At 43.7% G+C, this 12,143-nt stretch overlaps 1 protein-coding gene across 5 annotated transcripts in view; it reads left to right on the top strand.

The window, feature by feature from the left end:
• KIF16B (kinesin family member 16B) overlaps positions 1 to 12,143 on the top strand; it is a 302,672-nt gene that overhangs the window by 241,015 nt on the left and 49,514 nt on the right. For all 5 annotated transcript variants that reach the window (XR_011248056.1, XM_069547100.1, XM_069547098.1 and 2 more), the window contains one exon: positions 2,928 to 3,017. Coding sequence is in view for 4 of the 5 variants with exons in the window: in XM_069547100.1 (XP_069403201.1) it covers positions 2,928 to 3,017 (90 nt within the window). In the remaining variant the exon portion in view is untranslated. The remainder of the gene's footprint in view (positions 1 to 2,927; positions 3,018 to 12,143) is intronic.

Raw genomic sequence — 12,143 nt, 5'->3', positions numbered from 1 at the left:
GACTAAGGTCCATCTAGTCAAGGCTATGGTTTTTCCTGTGGTCATGTATGGATGTGAGAGTTGGACTGTGAAGAAAGCTGAGTGCCTAAGTATTGATGCTTTAGAACTGTGGTGTTGGAGAAGACTCTGGAGAGTCCCTTGGACTGCAAGGAGATCCAACTAGTCCATTCTGAAGGAGATCAGCCCTGGAATTTCTTTGGAAGGACTGATGCTAAAGCTGAAACTCCAGTACTTCGGCCACCTCATGAGAAAAGTTGACTCATTGGAGAAGACTTTGATGCTGGGAGGGATTGGGGGCAGGAGGAGAAGGGGACGACAGAGGATGAGATGGCTGGATGGCATCACTGACTCAATGGACGTGAGTCTGAGTGAACTCCAGGAGTTGGTGACAGACAGGGAGGCCTGGCGTGCTGCGATTCATGGGCTTGCAAAGAGTCGGACACGACTGAGCAACTGAACTGAAAAATTAGTGATGTTGAGCATCTTTTCATGTGTTTGTTGGCCATCCATATGACTTGTTTGAAGGCATGTCTGTTTAGTCATGTGACTGACTGTATTGCAATATAGACTTTACTGTGGAACCCAAGCCACAGTATCTGGAAGGTATGACTGTACCATGTTAGGTAGGAAGATACGCTTAGTAGAAGAATACGAGGAGTAAGTATTGTGGAGATGGGGAATAAGGGGTGGGGGCAAGAGTGTCCACTGACCTCCCGGGACGATGGGATGCGGAGTGTGGGGAAACACAGTCTCTACTTGAGAGGGCTGCAGGGGGAGGGCTTCCCTGGTGACCAGTTAGAGTGAAGGTGAAGGGGATGTTCCCGAAAGAGGCTGGGGATGGGGGGACTTTGCAGATGATTGACTGTGAGTTGAAGAGGAACAGTGGAAGCGCTCAGAGATCCAGGGAGCATTAGCATCTGGGGGAGGATGGGCACCCAGGCTTCTACGACTTTCTGTAGATTCCAGAGTTGCAGGACAGAATGGTCTCCCTGTGAGCATCCTGCATCTTATGGCTCCCAGGTCACAGCTGTGGTTCCATTAATTCCGGGGCTTTCTTGGCAAGCAGGCAGTATCACGCCCACCTTGTCTGTGTGCAGCCAGGGTGGCAAATGGCTTTGCTCCTGCTCTAAGGAAGCCCTTGCTGATTGTGGTCAGTGGGGTCTGTTGAGAAGGAGAGAGCCGGGGAGAAGGCCCCCAGCTGAGCTCCCAGGGGCAGTATTTCCCAGCTTTAGGTGACATTGGTACTGTTTTTGCTAAATGCTTTTTTGTTAACATACTTATCTTTTTTCTTTCCCTTATTTAAATATCTTTTAAAAAGAAACAGGAAAAAAGCTGCCACAGTTGAAGCTTTGTTGTAAATGATGAATCTAGAGCCAGATGATGAACATTCTGAAATGTACATCCTTGTACAACCCCAAATCATCTCATTTGCCACTTGGGGGAAATGAGCGAACCCAAGGCTCGCCCCTCCTCCTGAGGGCTCTGCATGGGTGTCCTCCCCCTGCCGATCCCGGTGGTTTGCTGATCCCTGACGTCCCTGCTCACCCGCTGGAGTTTACATGTGGGCAGATCGGGCTGAATCGCCAGCCTGAGGAGGGTGTTCCTCGCAGGCGCGGGTGAGGTTTCCGGTTAAGGGGTGTGGCCCCTGCAGAGGCCAGCGTGGCAGAGTGTGCAGTTAACAGGGGGTGCCCGTGCGTGAACACACCTGTGGGCAGAGGCTGTCGGCGGGGCACGCGTCTAAAGTGGGGGTCTTTTTCTAGGAGCAGCATGAGGCTTCTTGGGGACTTAGGAGTGGAGGTAGAATGATCAGATTCAAGTGTTAGAAAGCTCCCCTGTCAGTGGTACAGGGAAGGGATTGGAGGGGCAGCTGGGTGGGGACCCTGGGAGGCTTGGCCAGGCCACGTGGGACCTGGTGGTGCAGCATGAGCCGGCAGTGGTGGCAAAGGGTGAGAAGGTAGAACCCCAAGGAGGGCGCGGGACCCGGGGCTTGTCTGACTGTGGTGTGTGGGGCAGCTGGACTAGAGTCCGTCTGGCGTAGCTCGGTGGCTGGTAGTGACAGGCGCTGAGATGAAGCAGAGTTCAGAACAGGGAGAGTGGATGGGTTTGTTTCAGACAAGCTGACCTTGAAGTTGGTGTGCAACATCTAAAGAAAAGTCGTCGCCCAGCTGGGGACATGGGTCTGGAGCAGTGGTGCGAGTGAGATGGGAATTGACTCAGGTGTGACCACAGAGGTTGGTGGTGTCTCCCGGCTTCTTCGGGTCCCCGTGACCTTGGTGTATGACTGAAGGATGCCAGAGTGTCCACAGGACACACCATCCAACAGGAACAGTGAGTCCCACCGCTGGTTAGAGGCTGGACTGAGACGTCTCCCTCCGAAGCAAAGCAGATTATAGTGTGGGTTTTGATGCTAATGATCACTGAGACACAGTCTTTTCTTTTTTCATTTTTCTCTTTGTCCTCTACTTTCTCCTCCTTTGCCCGCCCCCCTTCTCCTCATCCCTCTCCTTTTCTTTGCTGCTGCTTCTCTCTTGTCCATGGTGGTGGCATCTGGAACCGACACCACATCTTATATGAGTGTAAATGTTCTGTGTGGGCACAGTGCTCTGAGAGGTCCCGCTGTGAGGTTTCCTCCCTGTGCCCCACGTGGAGAGTTGAGGGAACTTCTGATAAGCGCTAAAGAGGAGACTCTGTCCTTCACTTTACAGGGGCACCTACTGCTCATAACAAGATTTGGGAAGCAGAGATGCATGCGTCAGCAGAGCACAGTTATTATTTATAAGGCTGATTTGTGTCGCTAGATTAATGTTTTCACTTCTGGAGAAATTTACAGCTGATCACTTTTTGTTAATTTATAAGTTATTTTATAGAAACGGAGTCGCCTTTTCCTCTAATTAGTGCTGGTTTGTTTCGCTTGTCCCCGTGAATAGATCACTGTCCTGGATGAGACGTGGACCGTGTTCAGACGTTACAGTCGTTTCCGGGAAATGCATAAAACACTGAAACTGAAGCATGCAGAGGTGAGTTATGACATAGTCATTTTCAGTTAGGAACATCTGTTTCAAAAAGTCAATGTCATTGGCTGCCCTGTCAGTGCCCCCTCCTTCCTCTTTAGGTGTTAGCTTATGCATGTCACCAAGTTTCACTCCAGTCACTCATCTTTCAAAAATAGCTTTTTGATTTTTGTTCTCTGTTCCATATGTACTTTATACAACTCAGACATCTTTCTGAACACAAAGTTTTGAGTGATAGTAAGGAACAGTAAGTCAATTCTGTCCATTTCATTAATTTTATGATGTATTTTAAATAAATATTTTGATCAATTTATAACTTCTCAACCATGAGTGAGACCTATTACAATGAAATAGTAATATATTTTTCAGTATGAGTTTGCCCCTTTTTCCCATAAAAAAAGACTACATTAATGCTTAGACTTCCACATAATGAGGAGTAAAGTCATAAAAGTTAGTTTGCCATCACACATGCAGGGGAGATGGATAGTAAATACAGAATTATCTAGAAGCAAGGAGGCATTTCATACATCTGGTAAGATACCCAGAGTGTGTGGATACATTATTGTAGTCATTTTTTAAAAATTTGGACAAAGACTGGTTTTTTAATACTTTTCAGCAAAGGAAGGTATTCCTAAAATTAATGTGTATCTTCCAAGTGATACACATTATTCTTACTTTTTGTTTATTTTTGCTCCAATTAAAGGCAGCCTTGTGTAGGCATTGATCTTTGGGATGTTTGGTTGAACTGACTGTAAATCAATCATTAGTCATTGTCTTTTTAGCCTGCTTTCCCTAAGTATGGCTTTTTAGCCCTATTTTTATAGTTTCTTATGATATTCTGAAAACAATTTAATCATACATGTGTCCCTAATTTGTTTCATGTTCATTACAAACTATTTCCCTCCACGGCTTCTACTCTCTGTCTGATACACAACATAAAGAAGAATTCCTTTTTGTAAATAAAGTGATTCCTTGATGTACAGAAGAATCTTGGGTCCAGGAAAAATTGAGTTATCTCTGAAATTCTGTTGTTAACTCATTATCATAATTGTATTCAGTTAAAAATTGAAGAAGCTTCAGGTATGAATTTTAGCTCAGTGTTCCCAAGAGGCTTTGGTTCTGAAAGTAACTACATCAAAGTTCTTATTAAGTTTGTTTCTGCAGTTTACTCTTCCTATCCCAAGTTAATTTTGACAATAAGAAGAAGTAATTGTGTACATATTAAATGTACAGAACAACTGGTTTTCGCAGTGAGCTTTGCAGCTCATCAACTACTTGATGGTAAATTACTCTATCAATACTTTAATAATGTATAGATTTTCATGTTAGCTTACTAAATTCCCACAGTAGTAGTAGGTGGAGAAGCAATTTACTTGAAACAAAAGGATACAGACTTTACCAGGAATGTGTGTGTGTGTGTGTGAGTATGAGTGTGTGAGTATGAGTGTGTGTGTGTGAGTATGAGTGTGTGAGTATGAGTGTGTGTGAGTATGAGTGTGTGTGTGTATGAGTGTGTGAGTGTGTGTGTGAGTATGTGTGTGTGTATGAGTGTGTGTGAGTGTGTGTGTCTGTGTGTGTGTATGAGTGTCTGTGTGTGTCTGTGTGTGTGTGTGAGTGTGTGTGTATGAGTGTGTGTGTGTCTGTGTGTGTCTGTGTGTGTGTGTATGAGTGTGTGTGAGTATGAGTGTGTGTGTCTACCTTCATTCCATTATTTATTTCACATCAGTTCTTTCAGTGCCGTTAGTTCAGTGCCATTCTACATAGGCACATTTTTGTAAATTCTCATAAGCAGCAGACAAGAACCAGAATGTCTTCTCTTCTGCATCTTAAATTTATATCAGGCAGGCTTGACGATAAACCAGGAAAATATAATAATAACTGACACTTTAAAAATATGCATGCTATGTTGCAGTTACCACTTGAAGTGAGGTACAGGCATTCTAGGAAAAATATCAGTAAACTGTGATGGGCAGAAGTAGTATAAGGACGTTTTAGGGTTGCTCTCTAATAAAATGGCATTATAGTTGAAATTTGAGGTGAGCGATATTTAAACAAATTTGCAGAGAAATAATAAACAGCTCTAATCAGTGTGGTCCACTGTAGTAGGAAATGGCAAACCACTTCAGTATTCTTGCCTTGAGAACCCTGTGAACAGTATGAAAAGGCAAAATGATAGGATACTGAAAGAGGAACTCCCCAGGTCAGTAGGTGCCCAGTATGCTACTGCAGATCAGTGGAGAAATAACTCCAGAAAGAATGAAGGGATGGTGCCAAAGCAAAGTCAGCAGCCAGTTGTGGATGTGACTGGTGATAGAAGCAAGGTCTGATGCTATAAAGAGGAATATTGCATAGGAACCTGGAATGTCAGGTCCATGAATCAAGGCAAATTGGAAGTGGTCAAATGAGATGGCAAGAGTGAACGTCGACATTCTAGGAATCAGAGAACTAAAATGAACTGTAATGGATGAATTTAACTCAGATGACCATTGTATCTACTACTGAGGGCAGGAATCCTTTAGAAGAAGTGGAGTAGCCATCATGGTCAACAAGAGTCCAAAATGCAGTACTTAGAAGCATCTCTGTTTGTTTCCAAGGCAAACCAATCAATATCAAGTAATCCAAATCTATGCCCCAACCAGTAACGCTGATGAAGCTGATTTGAACGGTTCTATGAAGACCTACCTACAAGACCTTTTAGAACTAACACCCAAAAAAGATGTCCTTTTCATTATAGCGGATTGGAATGCAAAAATAGGAAGTCAGGAAACACCTGGAGTAACAGACAAATTTGGCCTTGGAATACAGAATGAAGCAGTGCAAAGGCTAATAGAGTTTTGCCAAGAGAACGCACTAGTCATAGCAAACACCCTCTTCCAACAACACAAGAGAAGACTCTACACATGGAAATCACCTGATGGGCAGCACCGAAATCAGATTGATTATATTCTTTGCAGCCAAAGATGAAGAAGCTCTATACAGTCAGCAAAAACAAGACCAGCAGCTGACTATGCCTCAGATCATCAATTCGATATTGCCAAATTCAGACTTAAATTGAAGAAAGAGGGGAAAATCACTAAACCATTCAAGTATGACCGAAATCAAATCACTTATGATTATACAGTGGAAGTGAGAAATAGATTTAAGGGACTAGATCTGATAGACTGCTTAATGAACTACGGACAGAGGTTCGTGACATTGTACAGGAGACAGGGATCAAGACCATCCCCAGGAAAAAGAAATGCAAAAAGGCAAAATGGCTGTCTGAGGAGGCCTTACAAATAGCTGTGAAAAGAAGAGAAGCGAAAAGCAAAGTAGAAAAGGAAAGATATACCCATTTGAATGCAGAGTTCCAAAGAATAGCAAGGAGAGATAAGAAAGCCTTTCTCAGAGATCAAAGCAAAGAAATAGAGGAAAACAATAGAATGGGAAAGACTAGAGATCTCTTGAAGAAAATCAGAGATACCAAGGGAATATTTCATGTAAAGATGGGCTCAATAAAGGACAGAAATGGTATGGACCTAACAGAAGCAGAAGATGCTAAGAAGAGGTGGCAAGAATACAGAGAAGAACTGTACAAAAAGATCTTCATGACCCAGATAAACACAAAGGTGTGATCACTCACGTAGGGCCAGACATCCTGGAGTGTGAAGTCAAGTGGGCCTTAGGAAGCATCAGTACGAACAAAGCTAGTGGAGGTGATGGAATTCCAGTTGAGCTATTTCAAATCCTAAAAGATATGTTGTGAGAGTGCTGCACTCAATATGCCAGCAAATTTAGAAAACTCAGCAGTGGCTACAGGACTAGAAAAGGTCAGTTTTCATTCCAATCCCAAAGAAAGGCAATGCCAAAGAATGCTCAAACTACCGCACAATTGCACTCATCTCACACGCTAGTAAAGCAATGCTCAAAATTCTCCAAGTCAGACTTGAACAGTATGTGAACCAGCTGTTCAAGCTGGTTTTAGAAAAGGCAGAGGAACCAGAGATCAAATTGCCATCATCTGCTGGATCATTGAAACAGCAAGAGAGTTCCAGAAAAACATCTATTTCTGCTTTATTGACTATGCCAAAGCCTTTGTGTGGATCACAATAAACTGTGGAAAATTCTGAAAGAGATAGGAATACCAGACCACTTGACCTGCCTCTTGAGAAACCCGTATGCAGGTCAGGAAGCAACAATTAGAACTGGGCATGGAACAACAGACTGGTTCCAAAGAGGAAAAGGAGTATGTCAAGGCTGTATATTGTCACCCTGTTTATTTAACTTCTATGCAGAGTACATCATGAGAAATGCTGGACTGGAAGAAGCACAAGCTGGAATCAAGATTGCCGGGATAAATATCAATAACCTCAGATATGCAGATGACACCACCCTTACGACAGAAAGTGAAGAAGAATGAAAGAGTCTCTTGATGAAAGTGAAAGAGGAGAGTGAAAAAGTTGGCTTCAAGCTCAACATTCAGAAAACGAAAATCATGGCATCTGGTCCCATCACTTCATGGGAAATAGATGGGGAAACAGTGGAAACAATGAGAGACTTTATTTTTTGGGCTCCAAAATCACTGCAGATGGTGACTGCAGCCATGAAGTTAAAAGACGCTTACTCCTTGGAAGGAAAGTTATGACCAACCTAGACAGCATATTCAAAAGTAGAGGCATTACTTTGCCAACAAAGGTCCGTCTAGTCAAGGCTATGGTTTTCCTAGTAATGTATGAATGTGAGAGTTGGACTATAAAGAAAGCTGAGCACTGAAGAATTGATGCTTTTGAACTGTGTTGTTGGAGAAGACTCTTGAGAGTCCCTTGGACTGCAAGGAGATCCAACCAGTCCATTCTAAAGGAGATCAGTCCTGGGTGTTCATTGGAAGGACTGATGCTGAAGCTGAAACTCCAATACTTTCGCCACCTGATGCGAAGAGCTGACTCATTTGGAAAGACCCTGATGCTGGGAAAGATTGAAGGCAGGAGGAGAAGGGGACGACAGAGGATGAGATGGTTGGTTGGCATCACCGACTCAATGCACTCGAGTTTGGTTAGGCTCCAGGAGTTGGTGATGGACAGGGAGGCCTGGCGTGCTGCGGTTCATGGGGTCACAAAGAGTAGGATGTGACTGAGGGACTGAGCTGACTGAATCAATGTGTTAAAGAAAATTTTAGAGCAGACACAAGCAATCTTTAAAGATATAGTGTAAGACAACTCACCTGAGGTAAAAAAACAAGTTAACTGGTGAACTGAAGCTGTTGCCTGGTACCAGGCAAGATTAATGAACAGAGATGATCACATGTATAAAATAATCCTTTTAGGATTATTTTCAGATTGAAGAAGAGTATATGACATACATGCTGAAAAAATTAAGTGGCTTTCAAAGGAAAAAAAAATTGAGGTGGTTTCCTCTGTCATCTGGTCGTAAATCTTCATGGAGCAGACCTGCACGGTGCATCCAGTTGTGATGGACAGCCACACCCATCCTCTCATTAAAAGAGAAAATGAGCAACAAACAGACAAATGAAACCCAGGAAATAAGAGGATTATAAATGGTGTTAAGTGCCACGGGGAAATACAACAAAGCACTGTGATAGTGTGAGCTGGCCGGTGGGCTGCTGTAGATAGCTTGCTGAGAAAGGTGATGTCCGAAGAGTGAGACTGAGCTGAGATCTCTGTGCCAGAAGGAAACGGAGGCATGAAGATCTGGAGGTGAGCTCATTTGAAGGTGAGAAAAGGGCAAGTGCAAAGGCCTTGGGGAGGGACCAAGCTCATTGTGTTTCCAGAATTAAAAGACCCATGAAAAGGGGCAAGTGTGGTAGAGAGGAGGGCCGAGACTTAGTGGTTCCATGGGAAACCCACTACACTGGGGTGCTGTGAAGGAGGGTCTGAATATCGAAGCCCAGCTGGAATTTCCATTCTGTTAATAGGCGTCTTTTCCCAGAAACCCATTTCCTGAAGTGGACTCCCGATGTAAATAACGAAGACTGGAAGTTGCTTTTACATGCTGAGTCCAGCTTGGTGACATCGGTTTTTTCCTTAGGAGGACAAAAGACAGTTTATGAAAGAGAAACTGCAGACAGTATGCATGAATTTGAAAGGGAAGAGAGAATGTGAGTAGTGTTGAAATCACATAGTGAGGTCCTAAAACAACACCGCCTGGAGAAAGGGAAGCGGAGCTAATCACAAACCCCGTGGGATACCCCAGCGCCAAGGAGCTTTTCCGTGGCCTCGGCTCTGATGGACATCTCACCATTCACGGAGTGCATCCTGTCTAGCTATGCTCCGCCTGTGGCATTCGTGGTCTCTGGTGGAAGCGAGAGACTCGCCTCTTGTGACACAGCCTGTGAGCAGAAGCCCGGGCAGTTCAGCTCTGTTTCCTGTTTCTAACCAAACAACAGTATCGGAACAGAAATGAGGAGAAGCGTCATCTCTAAATACACAGTAGCGTGTCATTCTAGACCACAGTCAGTCTTGTTTCCCTGGGAGGACAGCATTGTCCATTTGAGATTTTCAAGATGAAGCTTGAATATCAAGATGAATATTTGCTTTATTTTTTTTTTTTCATCATAAAGTTGACATTTCTTTTGTGTAGCCTTACTTGCCGAGTATTTGTTAGAGTCAAGAATCTGTGTGTTAGGTGTTCATCCATTATGGTCACTCTTATTACTGTTTGTATGACCTCCATCCCTGTATCTAATGTGAATCTTCTTGACATCATCAGCTGCCTCCAAATGGTCTGTAGGCCATGCTTTGCCCCGGGTGACCCAGGAATGACGTAAGACAGAGATCACTGCTTGCCAGCAGGGCCCAGGCACAGAGCGGGCCTGGCAGCAGGGAACACCACAGTCCACATGGCTGTCTAAGCACTGTTCTCTCTGCCCCACCTCTCCCAGGATATATCCTGGGATATTTAGGTGGTAAGAGAAGAGACCCATGTGGGGAGGCCTGAAGAACCAGTCTGCTGTATAGAATCCTAGGCAATAAGAGAGCCACTTTCTCTGGGAACAACTCCATGGGCAGAATGTCCAGAGTCTGCATGTGGGACATGCTGAATTAAAAGAGTCACCTCACTCCGAGAAGCCTTAAGCTGTGGCTTCCTCCCAAATAGCTCTGGCTTCCCTAGCTCACAAAATAGTTTCTCTGCTTGTTAAGCGATGAATCATTTTCCCATGAGCAGTGGTGCCTGGTGACAGAGTTGGCGTGTCACCTGATCAGGTTCCAAGAATCCACTTGATGGCCCTTCAGGCAGTTTCCAGATTTTTGCCGTTGTGACGACCACCCTGTACATTCTGGAAGATACCTACCTATCTACAAGTGCTGTCTGTCTCTGGGAGGAACTATCGTAATTGTTCACCTGTTCTTAAGGACTCCGTTTATGAAAAAGCAAGATTAGGAAAGAGCACACAGAAACGGGGTGGACTGAGGCCCCTGAGGGTTAGTGAGAGGGTTTTAGGAATTCCTTACACATCATTCAGCTAAGTCTTCTAATCTCCCTGTTTATTCACTTTCATTTGCTTAATTATTTACTGTAACGTCTCCTTAAGGAGAATGATGTCAACTGAAGGGCCCCTAAGGGATGTTTTGTATACACTTGGGTGGTGAACCAATTAAAGCAGGCAGGGGTTGTTAGTTATTAGGTGTAACATATGTCTGTGAAGAAAATAGAAGGAACTTAGGGGTATTTATACGCAAAGCGGACTTGTGAATTGAAAGGATGAGAAGTCAGTGGATTCCCTGAAACTCTGGGGTGTGGGGGTATCCATTATTTTTTTATGGTGACAAATTTCAGAATTAAAAAAACAACACTGAATTATTTGTCCTGAATAATACTGAAGATGAGCAGGTTGCCTGCAGGTGACCAGGCTTGTCTGTAAGCGTTACGCTCAGTCCGTTTCCGGATTCATTTGTGTGTGCGGGTTGAGCGCTCACTGGGTGGAGGTGCTGCATTACTCAAGGGTTTTTAAATTGTTGTTTTATTTTTATTTATTTATGTTCTGTCATGCTAGCATTTTCCTCTGGATCCTAAGTAGCTTTGCCTTCTGTTTTGAGTTAGTTTGTCCCCTTGATGCACTGACATGTATCATGCAAGATAATGCTCCTCCTGGCTTCCCTTCTCCGTGCCCCTTCATTGACCTCGTATGGAATCATCATCAGATTAAACCCTGTGTTTTCAGAGTCCACATCTATAAAATGATCATGCCGCAGCTAGTTTGTAAAACATTGTGAGAGCCTCAGATGAAATATGTTATTGAAAGTAACTACAAAGAATGGTGCAGTGTCTGCCAGAGAGCACGCCTTTGAAATTTGGTCATGCAAATCACTGCCGCAGCGCTCTTTATCTACATGAAAACTGTGCATTTTCCACTCTATTAAAATCAGTATAACCCTTTTATTTTTTTTAATTTTATTTTTACTTTATTTTACTTTACAGTACTGTATTGGTTTTGCCATACATTGACATGATATAACTCTTTTAAATACAGTGAAGTTATGTGCTCGGAAACAGAGCCCCATTCAATGTCCTCTTCTCTTTATGGATGAGGCAGAGTTTACTATTGATGTCTAATGAAGTTTACTTGTGGGTCCAGGTCATAGTCTGAGAGTCCATCAAGACAAAAGCATAGCTCATCCAGAAGCTGAAAAGACTATTTTAAAAGCTCATTCCCTTTCAACCATTAGAATGAATGATGAAGACCTTGTGTCCCATCCTGCTCCCCCACTTTGGTTGAGTGGTCTGATGGGCACTGAGTGTATTTAATGAGGTATAGGACATGAGGCTAGAAGGTCAGAGGGTCACTGAGAGAGCTGCTCCTTTTAGGAGGTCCAGAGATGTCAAGGACTTCATTTTAGTACGTTTAACAAGGAGTCCTCCTGAGTGCTAGAGCCTAATGGACCCCTCATGCCTCTAGAGAAGCATCTCGCGGTGAAAGCAGTTAAGCGTTGGAATCGATTGTTGAGGGCCCTTTTATAATCTTGGCTAATAGTGATTCTGAAGCAGGTTTGTGTTCTGCCCAGAGGTAAGAGGATGAACCATGAAAATAGGATATTTTAAGTATTAAAATGTACAATCAAAATAAATGCTAAGGAACTTTAAGGCCCATGTGTGGTGAGAGCCTAAGTTCCTGGGAACAGGCGTGCCTGTCTGAAT

Source organism: Ovis canadensis, chromosome 13, assembly GCF_042477335.2.
Source record: "Ovis canadensis isolate MfBH-ARS-UI-01 breed Bighorn chromosome 13, ARS-UI_OviCan_v2, whole genome shotgun sequence".
NCBI lineage: Eukaryota > Metazoa > Chordata > Mammalia > Artiodactyla > Bovidae > Ovis > Ovis canadensis.
This window is presented reverse-complemented; position numbering and strand designations above follow the sequence as displayed.